Source organism: Stegodyphus dumicola, chromosome X2 (assembly GCF_044657685.1).
Source record: "Stegodyphus dumicola isolate Sdum_Otavi_A_Nest chromosome X2, ASM4465768v1".
Classification (NCBI taxonomy): Eukaryota; Metazoa; Arthropoda; class Arachnida; order Araneae; family Eresidae; genus Stegodyphus; species Stegodyphus dumicola.
The window spans coordinates 47,506,386-47,528,883 of NC_140781.1; the positions used below are offsets into that span (position 1 = coordinate 47,506,386).

The 22,498-nt window shown below is 31.3% G+C and overlaps 1 protein-coding gene across 6 annotated transcripts in view; it reads right to left on the reverse strand.

Moving 5' to 3' along the window:
• Positions 1 to 22,498, reverse strand: part of LOC118200489 (sorting nexin lst-4-like) — a 200,062-nt gene that overhangs the window by 121,704 nt on the left and 55,860 nt on the right. For all 6 annotated transcript variants that reach the window (XM_085809564.1, XM_085809562.1, XM_085809563.1 and 3 more), the window contains one exon: positions 13,269 to 13,383. In XM_085809564.1, the coding sequence (XP_085665690.1) occupies positions 13,269 to 13,383 (115 nt within the window). The remainder of the gene's footprint in view (positions 1 to 13,268; positions 13,384 to 22,498) is intronic.

Below are 22,498 nucleotides of genomic sequence, written 5' to 3' on the forward strand. Positions count from 1 at the left end.
ATGCAAGCTGTTAAGAAAGTTTCAAATAAATAGCTTCTCCCTGATGACTGTCAGAATGCCACAAGGTCCTCTGCAGGTGAAAGTATGAAACTTCGATTTCTTTCCTATTAGATTCTTATTTTCAAATAAATTGGTTTTATTTTTTAATTATTATGCATTTCTTTATTTAAGTTGCCTAAATCTCTAAGTCATTGATTATATCATCCGAATTTCAATGCATATTGATTAAATGCTATTAATAAAATCAATATTAACAAAAATTGGTGCAGCTTTCATTCTTTCCGCAACATTCAACAACTGAAATATTTAACGAGCATTATTTATAGTTAACTGCATTTCAAATTATTTTCCTATACTACATTTTGTCATAAATTTAAAATCTTTAAAACTTTCAACATTTTTCTATATTCTTCATTTGCATTCAAATAATAATTATTTTTAAATAGTTCTATAACTTTTTATCTTAATTATTATATAAAATTGTAAGACATTTATTTAACATATTGTTTGAACAATTATAAAAAAAAATTCTGTTTTATGATTTCTGCTAAATTTAGTCAACTTAATTTGATGATTTTTAAATTTGCTTTTTAAAAAAACTAGTTATATATTAAGAAAATTTCAAAATATTAAATTTTCAAGCACATTTAATACTGAAATCTACATCCATTTTAAAAGAAATTTTATTTTCTGGAAAGATTTTGTCTTTTGAATGAACAAATATATGCTTAAAAATATCCAAACAAGCATTTTTAAATAAATTTAAAGAAGGGAAACTAAGCAATGCTGTATTTATTAGCTTGCATAAACAACATAATTTTTCAGTATGGTGTTTTTGTAAAGATAGGGCATTATAGTACATTTGTAACAAGTAAACAAACATTGTATTTCATAATTACAGCGATTATTAATTATTTACTATTTTAATTTCATGGTGAAATTTATAGCCTTTTTTAAGGGAATGAATGCTATTTTCTGGTAAAGTTTCTTCTTTTGAACGAGTAATATATGGTTAAATATATATATATATATATATACGAGGGCCATCCAGGAAGTAGATTACGTTTCCGTCTGTGTCCGCTAGGGGCGGGGCTAGCGCGGCCATCTTGGGGTCAGAGCGTTGCGCAGCTCAGTCTGCATCTAGCCGTGCTAGTGAGAGGTTCGTGCTGTGCTCCGTTCAGATACTGTGACGGTTTGAAATGTCTGCGTTAATTGAAAATCCCGCGAGCTGAGAGGTGCGCTCAGTAATAAGGTTTCTGACTGCAAAAAACTGTAAACCGATAGAAATCTATCGGCAGCTTCGTGAAGTGTATGGGGACAACATTATCACTGAAGGTGGAGTGCGTCAGTGGGTCATAAGATTTCAAAATGGCCGAACCAATGTTCACGACGAAGATCGAAGTGGGAGACCCAGCATAGTGACCGCCGAACTTCTCGAAAAAGTCGATGCTAAAGTCCGTGAAAATCGAAATTTCACAATAACGGAACTTTCTTTGAGTTTTCCACAAATTTCGCGAAGTTTGTTGCACGAAATCATCAGCGAAAAGCTTGGTTACCACAAGTTTTGCGCAAGATGGATTCCAAAAATCTTGACAGAGGACCACAAAAATCAGCGAATGGCTGCAGCGTTGAACTTTTTGGACGCTTACCATAAGGATGGTGACTCTTTACTCGATCGCATCGTTACTGGTGACGAAACATGGGTGAAACATGTGAACTGTGAAACGAAATTGCAATCAATGCAGTGGGGGCACACAAGTTCTCCCCAAAAACCCAAGAAATGCATGCAAACAATGTCGGCAAGGAAGATGATGGCGACTGTTTTTTGGGACAGAAAAGGTGTAATTTTGGTGGACTTCCTGGAAAGAGGCACTACAATAAACTCTCAAAGGTATTGCCAAACTCGCCAAAAACTCAGAAGAGCAATTCAAAACAAGCGCAGAGGAATGTTGAGCTCTAAGATCTTGTTGATTCACGACAACGCCCGGCCCCACACGGCAAATGTCACTCGTAAAGTTCTTGAATCTTTTAAGTGGGAGTTGTTTCCTCATCCACCGTACATTCCCGACCTGGCACCAAGCGACTTCCACCTATTCCCAGCAATGAAGAAGTGGCTGGCTATGCAGCGTTTTGATGACGATGCACAGCTGCAAGAAGAGGTAACGAAGTGGTTGAAGGCGCAGGCGGCCGAATTTTTCGACGAAGGAATTTCCAAGCTCGTACATCGCTACGATAAATGCCATAATTTGTATGGTGACTATGTAGAAAAGTAGTATTTGAGTGTGGCTTTCATCTGTATATAATAAAATTTGTTTCCTATACTTTGTTTATTTTTTTATTCCAAAACGCAATCTACTTTCTGGATAGCCCTCGTATATATATATATATATATATATATATAAATGCTTTTTAAAATAAGTTAAATATTTAGCAGCATTAAACTTAGCAACTGGATATCTTAAATTTAGGGGAAAAAAAATATTTTTAAGATTATACGCGGATTGCTGATTTAAAAAAGATGGGTTTTAAATTTGACTAACCTTTCACATGATTTATGAAAACAAAAATTTAGATGATTTAAAGATATAGCAGAAACATTTGCTTAAAAATCAGTAAGAACGATATCAGCTCCAAAACAATATAGTCTTTCTCAAAAATTTTATTTTTAATGGTATTCACGCAGAATTGGAGCTAAGAAATTTACTATTAAAAATATCTTCTCAATCTCAAAAGTAATTAATTTTGCATTTGCTATACAACAATTTTTGTTTCTGCTGTAACAATAATTTCGTGATTTTTTAATACAAATATTATATTTAACTTCAAATTTAAATATTATGATATCAAATTCAAGAGGGTTCGTAGCCACATTTTAGATAAAAAAATAAGCACCATGAACACTTTTCAAGCACATTTTAACCTTTTAACTGTCATGCCCGAAATCACTGGTATTCCAAAATGTCATGCCCGAATATTACTCGGGCTAATTTTTTTTGAGTGCATCGTATTGTTATACCCAAATATATATCGTGAGAAGTTTATTTCGGCTTCAGTTCAACAGATGGCAACATTTGATTGAAGGTTTCAAAGGATAGAGGTTAAAGTTCAAAGTGTGCGGCATTTAAAAAATTTTTTGACTTTTAGGCAAACATTTCATTTTTGGAATAAAAAAAATTGACAATTTATGCATCCAAATCATCAAAATAATTTGACAGTTAATAGGTTAAGAAAAAAATAAGCACCTGTTTAATTACATTATACACAACTGCATAACCTTAAAAGAAAATTTAGACTTGTAATTCAAAATATGGTTTGGTTTGGTTTATTAGATTACAGCAAAACACTCAAGAGCGCCTTAAGGGAGGGATGCCTTTGTGGAGGACTTTTTAAGGAAAACTGCCTCATATACACGTTTCACATGACAAAAACCAAGAAAACACCCATGCAGCCAGCCCGTCCGCGGGATTCGAAACTCGGACCGAACTACCAGTGTTCAGTGACGTTACCGCTTGGCCGCTGGTGGGCTAATTTAAAATATGAGAAATTCAGTATTTATTAAGAGAAAATGAGCATTACTCAACCATGGAAAAGAATTACATTCTTTTTTTTTTAAATTTTAAATAACAGTTCAATTTACAGGACCAGTTTACAATGAGAGGGAAAAACTATGCAGAACTAAATTAATATTACATGATTTAATGATGAAATTTCAGTTCAAAATAGAGAAAATAAATAATAATACTTTATTATTGCCATATTTATTATATTTGCTTGGGACCTAAATATAAATACAATTTATTTTTCTACTCATATTTAAGTAATTTAACTTTAATCAAAATTCTGAACATTTTCTTAATTTTCATTGTATAACAGTTTTCCCTTAACAGATATTGCAAGCAAATTTGTAAAAACTCAGATAAGCGGCACTTCACACAATGTTTTTCGCCATCTTTAAATTGCGAAAATTACCCATATCCTCGGGAGGAATTTTTTGACGCCAAGAGGGAGATAGCATCAAAAAGCGCTTTCCAAAAATTTCCTCTTCAGCACAATATCAGAGAAAAAGCTCTGCTGGGCGAAAATCGCGTAAGGCACAGTGCAGCGTTTGCATTGAGATGATAAACCATTTACACTGAACAAATTGTAAACGAATAATTATCGTTAAATAAATCTACGTACTCTTTTCCATCTTAGTATTTTATATTATGATATATATAACTCCAGCATTATTAAATTTTATCCTTCTTTTTTCAATTCTTACCATTAATGTTAACAATTATCCGTAATAATGGTTATAAATATTTGAAAACATGTTTTTTATATAAATGCAGTAATGATCACAAAAATGCGATATATATCATAGTTAATGATGAAAGTTTAAAATAAAAAAATATACATGCATTTCCACAATAATATTGCATCCTCAAAATGTATTCCAGGCTATTCAATCATGCGGTCAGTTTTATATTTTACATTCCAGATTCGTTTGCGCACATAATTTCGATTAATAAGGTTAAGAGGGTTATTTTTATCCTTTTTTTTTTTTTTTTTCTTGTTTAAGTGCAGATGTAGTTTTCATGTAGGTAACCAAAGAAATGTAATCCTGAATTGCATAACTGCAGGGAAAAAAGATTTGTAACAAACGCTTCTATGGCTTTGCATGATGTTATGCAATTGTTTAAATTTCAGAAAGAAACCAATCAAATAGAATAGGATAAGGTTATTTGAAGTTGTCTGTATTTATTCTATGAAATGTTAAATCCTAAAATATTATTTTTGTGCAATTTAAACATTGTGTATAACAGTGGTTGCAAACTGGTGGCCCCGGCGAATGAATTTCAATTATGCATTTGTTGCAAATACAGTGATGCAACGATTTCTATGTTTTACTTATTTGAAGTTTCAGTTTATTTTGCATTCATTACTACTAAACATGAACATGAGTAACATGTCAGGAAGAAATAAATATAAATCTTATTCAACGATTTGAAGATACAAATTTATAACTTTTACTCATTTTTTGTGAAAAAATAAAGAAATGCTCATGCTTTGGCTAATGGTTTAGGTTTTTTACTGATACACCTAGCTTTTAATCCACAAAAATCCCCTATATAAAGAAATCAGTGAAATATGCTTATACAGCTAATAGACATGCTAATAGAAAAACAGCAGAATAATGTTTAATATTTTATACTAACTTATTAGCATTTCAAAATCTGATTATCATTTTATTGCATTTTGCAAAATTTTCATTCTAATTAGAAATTATCTGGAAATACTAGCAATAAGTTAGAAAAAGCGCATATTTTATTCTAAAAAAATTAAATTATTTTATTCTGATTAGAAGTGTAATTAATTTACTTAAGTCTATAATTAAAAATTTTACATTAATTTGTTTAGAAATCAATTATATGTAAATACACATGGGATAATGTGAGTCATAAGTACAGAAAAGGAGCACATTTTGCAATATTCTTGTATAAAAATAAAATTACCTTATTCTAAAAAGTGTAATTAATTTATTTAGAAAATAATTAAACAGTGAATTCAAAATGTCTACTGACAAATTCATGTGACCTTCAGCACAAAAATCTGCTAAGTCACAATACCCAAAGCGAAGTACCAACCATATCGAAAGAAAACATCCCTTTCCTTTTCCCTATTTTTGTTAACATCTGGGCTAGCAACCTAAACATTCTTCCCATTGCTTCGCCTATAGCCCAAGTTGGTGAATGCGATTTCAGTAACCTCGCCAAGTGCCAGTTATCTGAGAACCCCCAGTAATTTACATAAAAAAGGAACTTTCCTGAAATCAGAAGATAGGAAATTGGTTCATGCAGCCATCAGTAACAGTAAAAGCTTAACTAACTGGCATACTCGGAAATTGCCGAATATCTGAAAATTCCGGATAGTCGAGCATAACTGGTAAAAGAGAAAGGGGGTAGATTGCAGCCGTTCTTTAGATTTTTCAGCTAAATAATGCTTTTGACATTTCGATATGTGCATCATATAAAAACTGCCAGTATTCGAAGAATAAATAACTAAATAAAGGAAAATGCCCCTTCGCTTCGTCCGGTTTTCACTGTCATGCACCCATGTGGCATATTTATCATTGAGCAGGACACGTCGGTCTGCCATACTCATATTGATTAATAATGAGCTTTACCAATCTGGGGGTGTTTTTCATTCTAATTTTGAACAGACTGTGTTAAATTTCTGGAAAAGAATCATTCTTCGCTTGGGTTGGTAGACCGCACAACTTTTAGTCCTTTTCAATCCAGGTTGGAAAGTGACCAAAAAAAAAAAAAGTCCGTTAATTGCTTTGCTGCAAAATGTAACAGTTTCAATATTTGAGATTCTGCGGAGAAGGGAAGAACCTCCAACTTCTGTACTGTATAATACATTGCCACCCCCCCCAAAAAAAATTTTTTTAACTATTCGATTACTTTCACTCTATTTATGCCATTCCGAATATTATTCCTTAGAAAACTAACCTGTGTTAAAACACACTTACCCATTTTTGAAGTTTATCTATACTTCAGCAGTTACTGCAAATATATTATTATAAATATTCATACATATACTCATAACATAAGCATACCGATCATAATAAACGCGAAGATGAACTGACCACACGGAACGAGAATGTAAATTATTAAAATCTTGATAGAAATTCAAGTGTGTGTAATATTCGGTGGGAGCAAAAGAATACAGAATGTACTGGAATTTTTTACCGCTTTCGCAATTCTTTGACCAATAGAATGACGTGCACCTGTCTGTACTTGTGCACACTAAAGGTTATGTTAATACAGAAAAAGGGGCGAAAAGCTATTTCTGGGAGTATGATTCACCATCTGATGTTCCATATAAGGAAGAAAAGTTGTTTATTTAGCAAATGGAGAATGGTATGGGGGGGAATATGCGTTCGTTAAAAAAAGCACTAAAAGTAAAAAATAAACACTAAAAACAAAAAAATAAGTGCTTTAGAGAAAAAGTAAGCACTTATAAAGCCTTTTGTATTTATTTTCAAATATAAGGACTTTTAAGCACTTGTAAGGAATGCTAAGAAACCTGTTCAAACATTTAGATATTAACTTTGAATTCAAACATCTGATCTGCTTTTAAAAACAATAAAGAAAATATTTAAGAACTATATTACCCTTAAACAGTTCTTAAATGTTTTTTGTTCACGAATTTTTAGTTGACCATCATAAATTTATTGACTAAGTTTAAAAATTGTTGGTTTCCTGCCCTTGAAATATCAGTAACCTTTATCTAAAATAGGATTAAAACATTACTCCGTAACTGAAAGTTTAAAAGGAAAGAAGAGACACAATTAATAGAAAACAAAGCAAAGTTGTTATTTACTCCCACAATTATTTAACATGGAATTTTTGTAATGAAAGGGTATTATTGTACATTTCGTAAAAAATAAATAAGTATTGTATTTAATAATTCATTATAAGAATATGAATAATTAAATATTTTTGGAGGCTACTTTTTCCCTAGGGATTCCAGCATTCATATTTTGAAGCATTAACTTCTAAATAAATGTATTGATTGAACACAGCATTAATTAATTCACACCAAATCCCTAACCAAAGAAAATGTCTTACTAGGGAGGATTATTAAACAAAATTTATTAGAATAAATATTTTTATTATATTAATTCTAATAATAATATACAAACAAAACATAAGTCATCTATAGTTGAGTGAATAAAAGTGCTGGATGTTAGTAGTTTGTCCTGGGTTTGTTGCTCACAACCAAACAAGTTAGCTGCTTGGTGTCTTTATGATTTTTGCCATGTGTAAGATAATTTCAAGCCAGTTTTATTTAGAAAATTCCCCAAAAAGGTATCCTTTTAAAAGATATGTCATGAATATTTTAACAATGGTACCTATGAATTTATTTTGTTATATGACAACATGAGCAAAATGATTTTCTCTACAAAAATATATGCACCAGAGCACTGTGAAGTTAAATGCAAAGTTCTTATTTCTTATAATATTTTTCCTTCTTTCAAAGAAAATTTTGTCAGTAAAAAATACTATTTAGAATCAATCATTATATTTTGTTCCTTTATTTATTTAAATAATCAACTTAAGATGCTTATTTCATACTTTCAGAAAGCCCAGTACTGGCCGAGTGGTATGATCGCTGAGTACTGGTAAATCCTACGGGGTTTTCACAAGTGCACCTATGAATTATGAGACTCTTTCCCTTAAAAAAACATCTCCCACGAAGACTTCCCTTAGGCAGACAGGCCCTGTGTGCTTTACTGTAACACAAAATTTTAAGCTTAGAAACCGTTAGCATAACCTTTATAATCTAAAAGCTTAGAACCATCTATCGTAGCCAAAATGAGTTGGCAGCACCAAGTAGAAAGGTAAAATTTAATTTTCTTAGCATATATTTTTCTCAGAGATTACAAGTAACGTTTTTGAAGTTATGAGAATCGTGCATAAGTGCATGCATTTTCAAATCAGATTATTTACATAATATTTATGGATAAACTAAATAAGCACACATTTGCATATATAAAATATAGATTAATAAATACAAAAAGCGAAATATAATTTGAAAATAATGCAATTTAGGAACTACTACATCAAAAAATAATTAAAAATTTCTTGTAGTCTCATTGTTTTTTGTTATATGTTTTCTTCTGATATATGTTTAGTTTTTTATTTTATTTTGTTATATGCATTTATTTGGTTTTATTTTGTTATATGCATTTATTTGGTTTTATTTTGTTATATGCATTTATTAGCCATTTTTTTTTTGAGAAATTTTGTTAGATTATTTGCATATGGCAAAGCAAACGAGATTACCTTCCTAAAGAAAAGAACACCCCCATAAAGACTTTTTATGTAAAAGTGACTCATATTCACATTACAGTTGGGGGATCAGAAAAAATAGCCATGCAGCTAGTTTATTCATTTGGTTTGAATGCGAGTTGAACTAGCAGTAATCAGCGGTCATAGCCAAGAACCCATTGGAGAGGTTTGACAGACATGAAAAACTGAGAAGCAGTATTTAGTAAATATAACACTAATAAACAAATCAGATTTATATAAAAACAAAATAAAATGCTTATATCTGACACAACTCAATCTTGATATAACACATAATTACACTGATAAAGTAAAAATGTAATAACACTAATAAATTCAAATACCAAACGGAACAAACATTAATTCTACGTAGCGAAACATTTTTAACATATTTTGCTGGGAATGTCTGGTGTCTGGCTGCAAAATTATTATATTATATATCCTTATTTTAAATTCATCACATATCTGATGTTTTGACTTTTACCTCAAAACAAATTTCAATAACATTAATAATTTTATTTCCCTAGTGGAAATTCTCTGGATCTTTTCAGTTTCAAGAAAATATGCTCCAAACAATTTTCTCTAAACAAATACATGCACATATTTGAAACTTCCAGTAAAAAAATGCACTTTTGATGGCAACTCACTTTGATGATGGTAAAATTTTTCTAAACATAAGAAATTTGGCATTTAATTTTTTTCATTAAAAAAATGAAATAAAATGCCTCATTATTAAAAATATTTTATTGATGATTTATATTCTAAAAGCAAAAACATTGTTATAAAAGGGAGAAGGTAACATTTCATTTAATGGGGCCAACATTAGCACATTCACTTATCAACAAAAAATATTTGAAGCATGTTATGTGATAATGGTTTGGTTTATCTAATTGTTGCAAAACATTCAAGAGCTATTTACCTAAGGGGAAGGTAGCTTTCGAGGACTTCCTAAGGGGAACTGACTTGTATACATACAAAAGCATTCATATAGCCAGCCCATTAGCCAGGATCCGAGCCCTTGACCAAACTACCAATATTCTGCTACGACTTTTCTGCTCGGCTCCTGATGGGCTGTCTGATAACTGACAAGATTGAAATTTAGTAATAGATGAAAACTAATACCTTCGAATAATATGAAATTATTGCCAATTCAGTAGCATAAAATAACTTTCATGATATTGTTTATTTATTTTATTTGGCTTATGACAAAGTATGTGAGGACTATCTCTTAATATACTGGTACTTGGATTCAAACCCCAGTGAACAGGCTCACTGCATATGCGATTTTGTGGTTTTAATTATATGTAACATGAGTACGAGAGATCTCCCTTAGTAAGACTTTCATGAAAGCATATTTTCACTTAGGCAGATCACATTTGCATGCTTTGTGATAATCTAACAAACCAAACCCAATTCCAAGTGAGGACTCATAGTCAAGGCATGTCTTCATAAAGAACTTTTCAAATGAAACTGGTTCTTATTCTCATTAAACATGGGCAGAAAAAAATAAATGAAAACTGCCATGCAGCCAGCCTATGTGCCAAACTATCAGTATTCAATGATTTTACTAAAAGGTCACTGGTGGTCTTTTGTAGTATCTACATCAAAAATCTTTCCAAAGCAATAATGAATCAATCATATTTCTTTGATTGATGTATCAATGCATTAAATAATATGTATCAATACATGTACAATGTTATGTATCAATGCATTAAGTAAGTTCAGAACTTAAAGAAACTCTTTTATTTATGTTACTGCTATCAGCACTGACATTTGAAGGGATGTTAATTTATTTTCTCACAACAAAATGTTTTTGACTGTAATTTTTTGAGAGTGCAGAATATCTAATCTTTCCATACAATATTGTTGTGTGTACGGGTTGATAATAAACTGAATGCACAAGTCCAATGAAACGTGGATACAATTTATTATTATCACAACAAAGAAAACAAAATGATTAAATTTCCTCAGATATTTGTACAATATTGCAATATCTCACAGTAGTTGTATTTTAAACTACTAAAACGTTTAACAGAACTTAATTTAAAACAGAGAAAACTAATGCGATTTCACCGCGAATTCATTACAGTAAACAACAACAGTTTTCTAGAACACTGAATTGAGTAGTTCTCCTCTAGCTTTTATAAGCTCTTTAAATCCTGCATGAGAAACTTTTCACACTTTCTCGATTCTCCTAGATATAATTAATTCTACTTTAAAATATCTAAATAAATACAAACACCGTAACAATATTTTTCTTAACTTGCACTCCGTTACTTTTCAGAGATTTTAAAACAACAGATTTCTCTTCAAAAAAAGTTTCAAAAAGCGGATTTTTTTTATGGATTTTAAAACTGTGTCGTATTTCAAATCTTAATAATAAAATATTTCTATAAATTGTTTTGGCACATTGGTTTATTCGATTTAACAGAAGTTTTCAAGTAGAAAGTCTTCTCTTTGACATTCAAATTTTTATGTGTAAGTTTGCATTTACAGTGTACATAAGAGTACAAAACTCATTTACCTACTAAGTACTTCTGGCATGTAGTTTGTACACATAAGAGTACAAACTACATGCTGAAAGCACAGTTGTAAAATTTCAAAATGCAACAAAGAAAGATATACCATTAAAAATAACCGCACTTGAAATATGAGGGCAAACAAAAGAGCTAGTTGGAATATTTTATATTTTTTCCTGCTCTTGACAAATCAGAAATCATAATAAACTTTTAAACCACACATATAAAAAAAAGAGGATAGTATATGATTTATTACAAAGTACGTCTTCTGTTACAATTGTGATTTTTTTCCTGTTTCTCCTAAAATTCAGGAATGTACTAAGATAACGAGCAACTCTATTTGACATTCTTTAGTATAAAGTACCAAAAGGCAAACTGTTGCAAAATGATTTATCTCCATTCACAGGCTTGCAGTGATGTCTGCCAATGATAATTGACTTGTAGGACTCTTCTGTAAAGTGCACTTTTCAAACAGACTTCATGTCCTATCAAGAGTTTTGTGTCAACTCAGAGCCACCTGCAGAAACATACGGAAAAGAAGACCACAGTTTTTGCCTAAACACGTCTTAAGCATTATTGGCCAAGTTTGGGCTTTGTGTATACGTCTTAAACATTTTTTGAGAGTTTTCAAATTTGTGTAAACACATCTAAAGCATTTTTAAAGGAAACTCTGAAAATGTTTACACATGTCTTGTGCGGTTGAAGGGTTAAGGGACAAAGAAAGAAAAAAAACCTTCAATTACTTCTCAGTGTCAGGGCAAATACCATAAGGTGTGGTTTTTAGAACCATTGCACATAATAATTTGCATTTCAATTCACACTTCCTATAAGCTTCAGAAATGTTTCTACACAATAATCTGGTTAATAAAGCTTCAGGAATGTTTCTGCACAATAATCTGGTTAATAATGCAGCATCTACCCCATTCCTACCGAAGTTGAAAAAATACCTGTTCAGAACCCAACTCTTCCCTCTCAAAATCATGCATATAGACTTGCATGTGAAAAGCACTACAACTTCTGCTGTGTTTATAGCAACAACAATATGTTGACAATCTTGGACTAGTTCCAACAAAATTGCAGTCAACAGTTGGTTTGGTTTAGTTAATTATGGTAAAGCACATTAGGGCTTTCTGCATAAGGGAAAGGATGCTTTTGTGGAAGACTCCTTAGGGGAATCTGGCTCATACACACGTTACACATGCGGAAACCATGAAAATGCATCATGCAGCCAGCCCATTCATGTTCAACTGACCCAGGTTGGAACTATCAGTGTTCAGAGATTTTGCTGCTTGGCCACTGGTGGGCCCTGCAGTCAGCAATATTTTCAGCATTATTTGTGTTAGCTTTATCTTGAACTACTTTCTTGTCATTTTAAACTAAACTATTACTTTCCTCATGCAATTTATCTTTTTATTTATCAAAATTATTGGAAAAACTATAACTATCAACTCTCAAGTAACTTTTTTAAGTCATTCTGAGCAGTGTTGAAAAGCTACGGCACTGTATATATGTTTACCCAATTAAAAAAAAAACACACTACCTTTTCATTTATTCATTTAATTCCATATGCTTGCTCTCTGTCGGTGTTACAATGAAATTCTGACCTTTATGCATAATATACAATGGAAGAAGGTACATAACAAACATTTCATAAGCAACTGTTAAGATTTTCATAATAATGATGCTCACACTGTAATTTCTAGTTATAAAGAATGGTGTGACTAAAATACCTAGCATGCCTTTAAAAAAATGATTTTTGAAAGCATATAAAGTTTACAACAGCTGAAAAGTGATTTTCTAGATCACAGTAGTTTTCAGTTCCATTGTTTAACATTAATAACATAAAATAACAAAAATTGCCAACACTTCACATAAATAATAGAGCAAAATTTCTATAACAAACTAAAGTTACCTGAGAACTGTTTTCCTGGGAGTGGTGGAATAGGAATAAGTGCATATTTTGTCTCCAACCGCTCGTGAAGCCAATCAAAGTGCTTGAAACGGCGACTGACTTCAATATTTGAGAACTAAATTTAAAAAATGGCATCAGATAAATTTTTACAGCCAAAGTAACTTATGCTTTATTCACAAAACAATAAATATGACTGATTTTGACTTTTATGTAACCAAAGGTATAATTTACTTTTGGACAGTACTTTTTTCATTCAGCCTGTCTCCCTCAGACAAAAAAGTCCCAAATTAAAAATGCTCCCCCTTCTTAAATGTCGTTCTTATGGAAGGAATCCCACATAATGGATTTTCATCAGTTTTTTAGTATAAACTTGCAGTACTCCACGATTAATCCATAAAACACTGCTGACCAATTTCAATTAAAGAACCTCCTCTCCCAATGCTTCTATTGGCAATATTGTCTCTCTATCACTAAATCTCTAAATGCCAATATAGTTGTCTTATAGCTGTCACTTCAGCAAGTTTTATCATTTATTTCATTTCTGGAGAATCATGGTTGAGGAAAGAGAAAGTTTACTATTGGTCTTCTCCGTTTTGTAACAGCTGCACGCATTCTCGATTGTTTACATCTTACTTTTAATTATCTTTTTTCTTGGTATTACTCTATTTGCAGCACACTCAATTTTGTTGTCCCCTTTTTGCTGAGGAGCTGGCAATTTAAAAAATGCTCTTACACTAAAATCAAAAACGTGAAATCTCATTTTACAGGATTTTAATTTTCAAAAATGGTTCCTCATAAATTTAAAAATTAAAGTTTTATATTAAAATATTTGCTAGAAAATATAAAAAAATGCAGAATGAAATACATAATGAAGGTCCAATTTCACAACTTAGACATAGTAACCTAAAGCAAAAATCAAAAAATATATTGTTCGCTAAGATGCTCACATAAAACATGAACAGATTTTTTTAAAGCATTCCCATGATAAATGAGTTACTGTGCGGCAACAGAAAAATGATTTGTGTTGAATTAATAAAAGATATATGTTATTTTATTAATTCTAAGGTGATTATTAGTGTTTGAAAAGTGTTTATCATTTTCATCTTTTTATATTTTTTAAACTTGTGATGCTGAAACAGAAGTGCAGTATAAAAGTTTCTTATCATTAATGGTGTAAATGTATATATGGAATGCATTACATGCAACTCTGAAATTTCATTTCACATAGTGGGCAGCCAGATGAAGTCAACAACATAAAAATCAGAAACCATAAATATGTGATTTATTGGAAATATTAAGTCAACAAGAATCAGCAAAATTTTCATTGTTGCCTTAGCATCTTCAACAATTATTATTTGGCTTGTTATTTTAACACAGGCGTGTCGTTCAACTTCCAACAGCAGTATTAGAAATTTGTTAAATGCAAAAATCACAGTGAATTGGAAAAACGATTATCATTAGCAATAATGAAAGAAAGTTTTGTTTATCATAGGGTGGTACATGCAGCAAGTCTGCACAACAGCCATCATTTAAAAAATAAAAATCACAGCTACATTCAGATGCCTGTTTTGCTGTGTATGTCATTTGGAGAATTTTAAGCCTTCGATGGTTGCAAGATTACACATCTTTTTCTATGTCACTCATCAATACATACTGTGATATCTGTCACTCATCAATTTGTAATATGAGCTGTGTTTGTTTGCAGCCATTGCAGTATGTAACTGGAATGCCAGGTGAGTTTGTTTGGTTAAGCATTAAGAGTGCTTGCTTGGTGAGTGCTTTGTCCTTTTTTTATTCAGTCCTAGAGTAGCTGAAAATTTTTTACGAATGAGTCCAGTGGCTGATTTGTTTCAGAATTTATATGGTATATATGCAATCTTGAATCAATGAAGTTTAATTTATAACAGTGCATAGCAGCATACATAAACTGATGATAAAACAATTCCCATGTATGAAAATAACGTGTTTTAAGAGCAAAACTTACCTTCAGAGCAACTAACAACAACAGATATAAAACAGATCGCAGCACAATAATTACCACTATCATTGCAACAAAGTAAATTTACGACAAAAGAAGTGTTCTTCATAAGGCATCAATACATTCAAACAAGAAATTTAATAAAAATTTGTGTCTCTGGTTACCAGATACCGAGATGCACAGAAGTTAAGGTGTTGGAATCCATTAATTCAAGTAATAAAACAATATTGTTTTCGTGTTATGCTTTGCAAGTGTTGCAGAAATTGAATCTCATAGAAAAGGTAACTACCAAATCAGCAAATCCCAAAACATGCATTCTTTTTGAAGGAAAGAAGAGAAAGAGAAAATATAATTACCATTCCAAAATGCAAGAAAACACTGAACAATTCATTCACTGAAATGGTGCTTCCTCTTGAAATTCCATCCAGAAAACAATTGTTTAAATGTGAACTACAATTAGCTACTTCACAGTTATATGAAAATGAATATGAAAAATATGTGTTTAAAATTATAGTACAGACACAATCAAAACTATTTATTTGTATTTATTAATTACATTATTTCTACAAACATTATTATTAGAAATAAGGATCATATTAACTGTTAGAAAATCCAAAATCCTTGCTAATTTACTTCAAATATTTCTTTCTATTCAAAAGTTGTTTTACTGCTTTTTTAAACAGTTTTAAGTACCTAATTGCAGCTCTTGGAAAATCTGATCATGGCTCTTGAATATTCGTGGATTCTAACATGCAGCTGCTACCATCATGAAGTTTGAGCACTTCTCTTATATAAGAATGGATAATTATAGAAAACTGTGTATTTAATTTTTTTTTTTGTTTACATACAGCTACTTTCTTTTTACAAATAAATTTTCATTGGATATTAATTTAAACACATTTGAGATGCATAATCCAAACTTTAAATCCCTGCAATAATCTCATTCCTCCTTAGATCTTTTCTGCATTCATCTTTTCAGTGATTCCTACTTCTGACGGTGATTATTTATGATTGTGATTGATATTTTGAAATGTTTTCAAAGAAAAATATTTTAAATATTTTCATAGTACTTCTGTATGTCTCCAAAATGGCAACACCAAGCAAATAATCATCACTGAATGCAACATAAAACTGAAATTCTCAGGTGCTCACTCTCTTCAATGTTTGCAGTATTGGCAGCAATGGTCAGATTTTCCCTTTCAATTCAAATTTATTTATCTAAGATAGCTTGAACTAACTTTGCCTCTAGAATTAGTGTCACTTTGCCAATTGCAGGAAGAAGTTTCAGATTGTACTGTAATTTCAAGTAGATAAGCCACTCTGGGTATACGCCACACACAATGAATAAAAATTAAAGTTCTTCCGATAAGCCGCAGGAAAGCATTCCGAAATATAGCACTTAATGTTTATTTATTCAGTTCTCTGCCATATTGATGTAATCATCATCTATAACCTTTTATAACATTTACAACATAAATATAATCAGTAATATCTAAATAAATAAGGAAGAAACAATTTACCTTGAACTTGCCGAAAATGAACCCTGATGATTTCTAATAGATATTATTTTTACGGGTTCAGAAAACTTCGTTTATCACCATAAATTACCAGTTTATGAAAAGAATACATAGATTAAACAGAATTTTTAATTAAACTACAAAACCTTCAGAATTAGACACATCAATACCAGAATTAAATAAATTTAACAACTGACCATCAAGGTCAATTCCATCATTCTGTTCTAAATCCCCTTCTTTCAATATCGCTATCTTCATGATTGCCATGCTTTATCGACCCATAAGGCACCCTCCTCATGTGAAGCTTTTCTCATTCGTCCAGAATTTGTGAAGGAATGGAGTCCGCTTTGCATCCATTCTCCCCAATGCTTTCGTAGTTCATAATTGAAAATTCTACTGATAGTGAGATCCAGCGACTGTAAAATTTTTTTAAGCCCACCTGGTATCACTGAGACATCAGTGCTATTCTGTTTTTTTTTTTTTTTTTTTTTTCCTTCGGATCTTACAGTATCTGCTAAATGGGATCTCGTTGAGTCCAGAATGATGAGTCTTCGGGATTGGAGATAAGAAACTTTCCTTTTTCGATAAATTTCTCTCAGCCAAAACAACATCACTTCTTCGCACATCCATCCCTTTTTATTGGTACAAATAATAACTCCTTTAGGGAAGTTTCCTTTTAGAGTTGTTTTTCTTTTGAAAGTTATCAAAGGGGGTTAACATCTGTCCATTGGCGACACAACTCAAAACATGAGTAAAAGAACTCTTTTTCATTCCCAGTAAACACATATAAGCAGTGGCTTATCTACTCAAAATTACGGTTATTAAATTTCAAATTTGAATATTTTTCAATATTTAAAAGCATTCATAGCTATTAATTAGTCTTTTTTTTTTCTAATAGTCATATGACACAGTTTCAAATTCACCTAACACAACACAATCAACTATAAACACTGTTAACAAAACAGACTGAAATAGTATAGGCCAAAATATAAAAAGTGGGGGACTAATCACATCATTATATTTATTCATCAATACACAGTAGAAAAATGTGGATGATTGTAAAGCAACCTGGCTCTCTTTTCATCCAGAAAATTACTGACATTTTCCCTGCATTAAAGTCTCATTTTTTTTCCGCTGCTGATACATGCCTCATCGGTTAAAAGAATTTCTCAGATAGTCCTTCTTCAACAACATTATTAAATTATCTTGCCAGCCACTAAAATCTTTTATTTTTTTTAATACCATCAAACATACTGAAAGTGAACAGATAAACTAAAATGAAAGATGAAGTAACAACTACAGCGAAAGTTCGAACTGCGGGATAGCTGAAAAGTTTCTTGCAATTAATGCGAGAACTCATAAGTAAAAATTAGAAAAGAAAACATAAAAGATAGTAAGTTCAAAGTTATGTTCCTGTGTCATTTTTCAATATTCAAGTAAATTTACAATTGCATATTCATCGAAAAATTTTTAATTGAAAGAACTGGTTTCTGAATGTGTACATAAACTGTAAAACAAAATAATTATATGACTTGCTTGAAGTTGAAGCAAGGACTTTGGAGAACGTTCCTGAAAGAGATGAGTTTCGAATGAATGCTTGCTTTTTCAGAGTTGTATAAGGTGATTCCTAGGTACTGAATATAAAAACTTCACGAAACAGAGGGAATTATTGTTTTTAGGAAAAGGAACTAATGCTCAGACTGTGGGAAATATGTCATGACTGAGTAAGTTACCTTAATAGTAAAGAACAACATGACCCAGCAATGAATAAATTCTCCCTAGTTCGGTTGCTGGGGGTGAGAGGAAGAGAAGGTGTCAGGTGATAGCAAACAGGAAATGATAGGTTGGGAATAATGACCTAAGATACCCAAACTGCTACGTGCAGAAGAGAGGATGGGGAAAAGCCAAGAAGGGTGATTGAATCACTTTTCGAAAGCCCTGTTTAGCTGACCAGAGTACACAATATGGACGGACTGGACAAGGGAAGCAGGAAGCCAGTGGACAAAGATCCCACACACCTCCATTTTGGCATCACATGTCAGTTGAAGACTGCATGGGAAAGCAAATTTTTGGGCAGTTTGTTTCATTCTGCAACTCAGCCTAACATTACTGTTAAAATCAACACACTCCTCCCTGGGCAAAACATGGAAAATTCCTGAGGAAAGAGAGCCCTGGAAGAAATCATCTCGGACATCCTCAAGCTGGGAATAGAATCAGTGTCAGAATCTATCCTCCAATCTTTCTTCTCACTACAGACATACAGAACTGTTAATTCATAAGGACTATACAAGGATACTATTCATAAGGACCTTAATATTACCTTAAGGTATGTGACCTTACATAGGTCGTTTTACATATGCAGTAATATATATATATTTACTCTTTCCTTTAAAATAATTTTGTTTACTTGTTAAGTTATTCTGGATGTCTTAAATCCCCTTTTTTGTACTGTTTAAAGGAGAAAATAAATGAATGAACACAGTTAAATTTGGTACTTAATTCTAAGTTCCACTGATGGGTTGTTCGGATATTTTTAAATTCACTTATATTAATGTTGATATGGTTGTACTAAACAGTATATGGAATAGATCTAAATAATTATTTAATTTAAATTAAGTTTTTTAATTTTAAATGGCTACTTAGTTTTCGATATAACAATGTAGTAGTTCTGTGACGCAGTGAATTCAGTAATGGTGTGCACCACTGAACCTCTCGAATGTAACCTTATTTTTGGCGTAGTATCCAACTTCCAGGTATTTTTTGTTCACAGCCCCCTTTTGATTTCTTTTAGTGTCCTATATCCTTGCAACAGTAGTGTATCAGATGTCTAATGAATGCAATCTGTAAGCACTGACTGTATACAGATACAAATTTAGGATGTTTATTGCATTTTCCCAGTATCACAGATTCCAGGCATGACATGCACAGAGGTTTATGCTAAAAGAACATGATGTATGCATACAGGATATTACTACATTAGCAGTATATAATATAGACTTGTGGTCATATTTTTAAAATTTAAGACTCCTAGTATGTAACTTTGAAACCTTGGAATAAAAATAAGATTTATATATAACTTGGACCCACATATGTGAAGAATAGACTGATGTCACTTCATATAACTCTTTCAAAGACGCCTAGACATAAGATTTGTAAAAACAAATAAGCCTCCAACTTCCAGGTATTACAGATCTAAATTTCTGCTTAAAAAATGCTTAAGTAATTGAACTTTCTAACTGACCTTATTACTCACTTGCTTCTCAATGCTTTTTTACTGGCATTTGAACCAGAAATGCACCCTAGGTCTCCTATGTGCTCATGATGGGAAAACTACCATGTATACCAGTACTGCCTGTTCTCATAAGTATTATATTACAAAGTAGAGCCACAAAAATGTTTCCAGTTAAAGGTCTCAAAGGAAGGGGGAAAAAAAAAAAAAAAAAAAAAAAAAAAGATCTGTAGCTATTGGCTAAAGGTCAGGTTGCTGGTGAAAGTCTTAAACTCATCAAATTGAAAGATAAAATTGTTATTAATAATAAACCGGAAAATGATCAGGTATTTGTTAAATCAATGCTTATTTCTTTATCTGAAGAAAAAAATTCCACAGAAGAATTAGAAAAACTTAAACTAGAAAAAGAACATGAATTATGAACTGCTACAGTTCCATCTAATTCCAAACTTTCTGAAAGCACATCATTAGAAAATGTAATTAAAAGCATTAGAAACTTTAATTATATTCGTTCTGATTAGTTTCGTATCATGGACACTTCATTTTCCTTCACTAAAGGAAACATTTAAGATTCAAAATGCTTCAGAAGAGTGCAATGCTGAAATTTTAAAACTTATTGGGTGAAAATGCTTATTGGGTAAAAACTTATTGGGTGAAATTTAAATTAGTGAAGGTAATGTCAAAAATTATGAAGTTTTTAAAGTCTTAAACTAACACTAGCCAACTGCTCAAGTATCTTAACATACAAGAAAGTACTATTGTATGTTAAGGAATGTGAATAGTTTAAATGCAGTTCATTAATTAACTGTAGCTGATAAATTAACATAAACACTTGCTCATGAGACAGCCAAAGAGAAAATTATAATTGGTTAAAACCTCCGAAAAGTGGAAAAGTGTGCGAGACATATCTGCTTGCAAAAGAAAATCATTACATGAGACTGGTAACTAGTCTAAAAAAAGTGCCAAATATTAAAACTAACACTAGCCAAACCCTGTCCTGGTTACGTACCCCCTTCAATGAAAAAACATAATGGTTTTTCCCAAAATAACACAGTAAAAAATCGCTATATTTGTGGATCTTTACAACATATAGCTAAAGATTGTCAGAAGACATTTAAATGAGAGAATCAAAAACCAAGTAATTCTGATAGCATTAAATTATGGCAAAATGAAACTGTTGTAGTCAAGGTCAATACAGAATGCATCAACAAGAAACGAACTGAAACTCAGCTTTTCTGACAAGAGATACAAAGAAAAGCAGACTTAAAACTGAGAAAGTAAAAGAATCATTCTACAGACCTATTTTAAATCCTTAAAGATTTCTTCTATGCTCCAAATTAGATGAGAAAAATGTCTTAACCATATCCATAATATGACAAATATTCTGATGAATCTACAACAAAAACTTGACTGCTGTGCATTTTTAAAATTAAGAATATTTGGAATTTTTAATTTCTTTTAACATAGAATTTACATTAGTTAATGTGTATATTCTTATACCATATTTAAAATCATAATGCATAATAAATTTATTTGTAGTTTTTTAGTTTTAGTTTTTAACATGCTCTTTTTTTAACAAACTATTATAGGTTTTTTTCAAATCAAAATTAGAAATATCACTGTCCATAATAAAAATAATAATGTGTGTCGTAATAAAATATAACATGGCCATCAACATCCAAGCATGGTTAGCAGAATTTTCAGAACTGTCATATCTTACATAACTTTGACACATTTTACTTGATTGTAATAACAACATTCAAGGTAAGTTTTTTTTTCTTTTCATTATTCTTATTGAATGTGCAACTGGCATGATAAACTGCTTTGTGATTTAATTTCTGGGCATGCTTCAGCAAGGATTATTTCATAGCCCATTTGGAAAGTAAATACTGCATTTATAAAATAATTAAAAAAACGTTTATTTTTTAAAACCTTTTTTTTCCCCTGACCTATCATTGTTAACACTGTTAAGAGTGATTTATCACCTCCAGCAAATTTAAAATATTACACAAGAGCCAATTAATTATTTCATGGATGGCTTTCTGTTGAAAGAAATTACATTGACAGCATTTTCTTCAACTTCCATATTACCACAGATGCTTTTGTAAAGAACTGCATAAAACTATAAATTAAATTTTTACATTAAAAAAATTGGCGTTTCAAGATTTTTAAAACAGTAGTCAAGAACTAAAGGAAGAGGGTAATGCTCAAAATAATGGTGAAGGATTGCTTTGATACTTTACGTTTAAATTTAAATTCTGTTATTATATTGTAAGCACAAAACTGTAAATCTAGACGTTCACTTTTATGAAAGTTTATGTATACTTTTAGATATGCGTGATCCTGGATGCATGTACTAAATATGACAATAACGGATAACAATAGTATAAGACAAATATACTGAAATGACAAAAGTCATGGGATACCTCCTAATATTTTGTTGGTCCTCCTTTTGCCCGGCGAAGTGCAGCAACTCAAGGTGGCATGGACTCAACAAGTTGTTGGA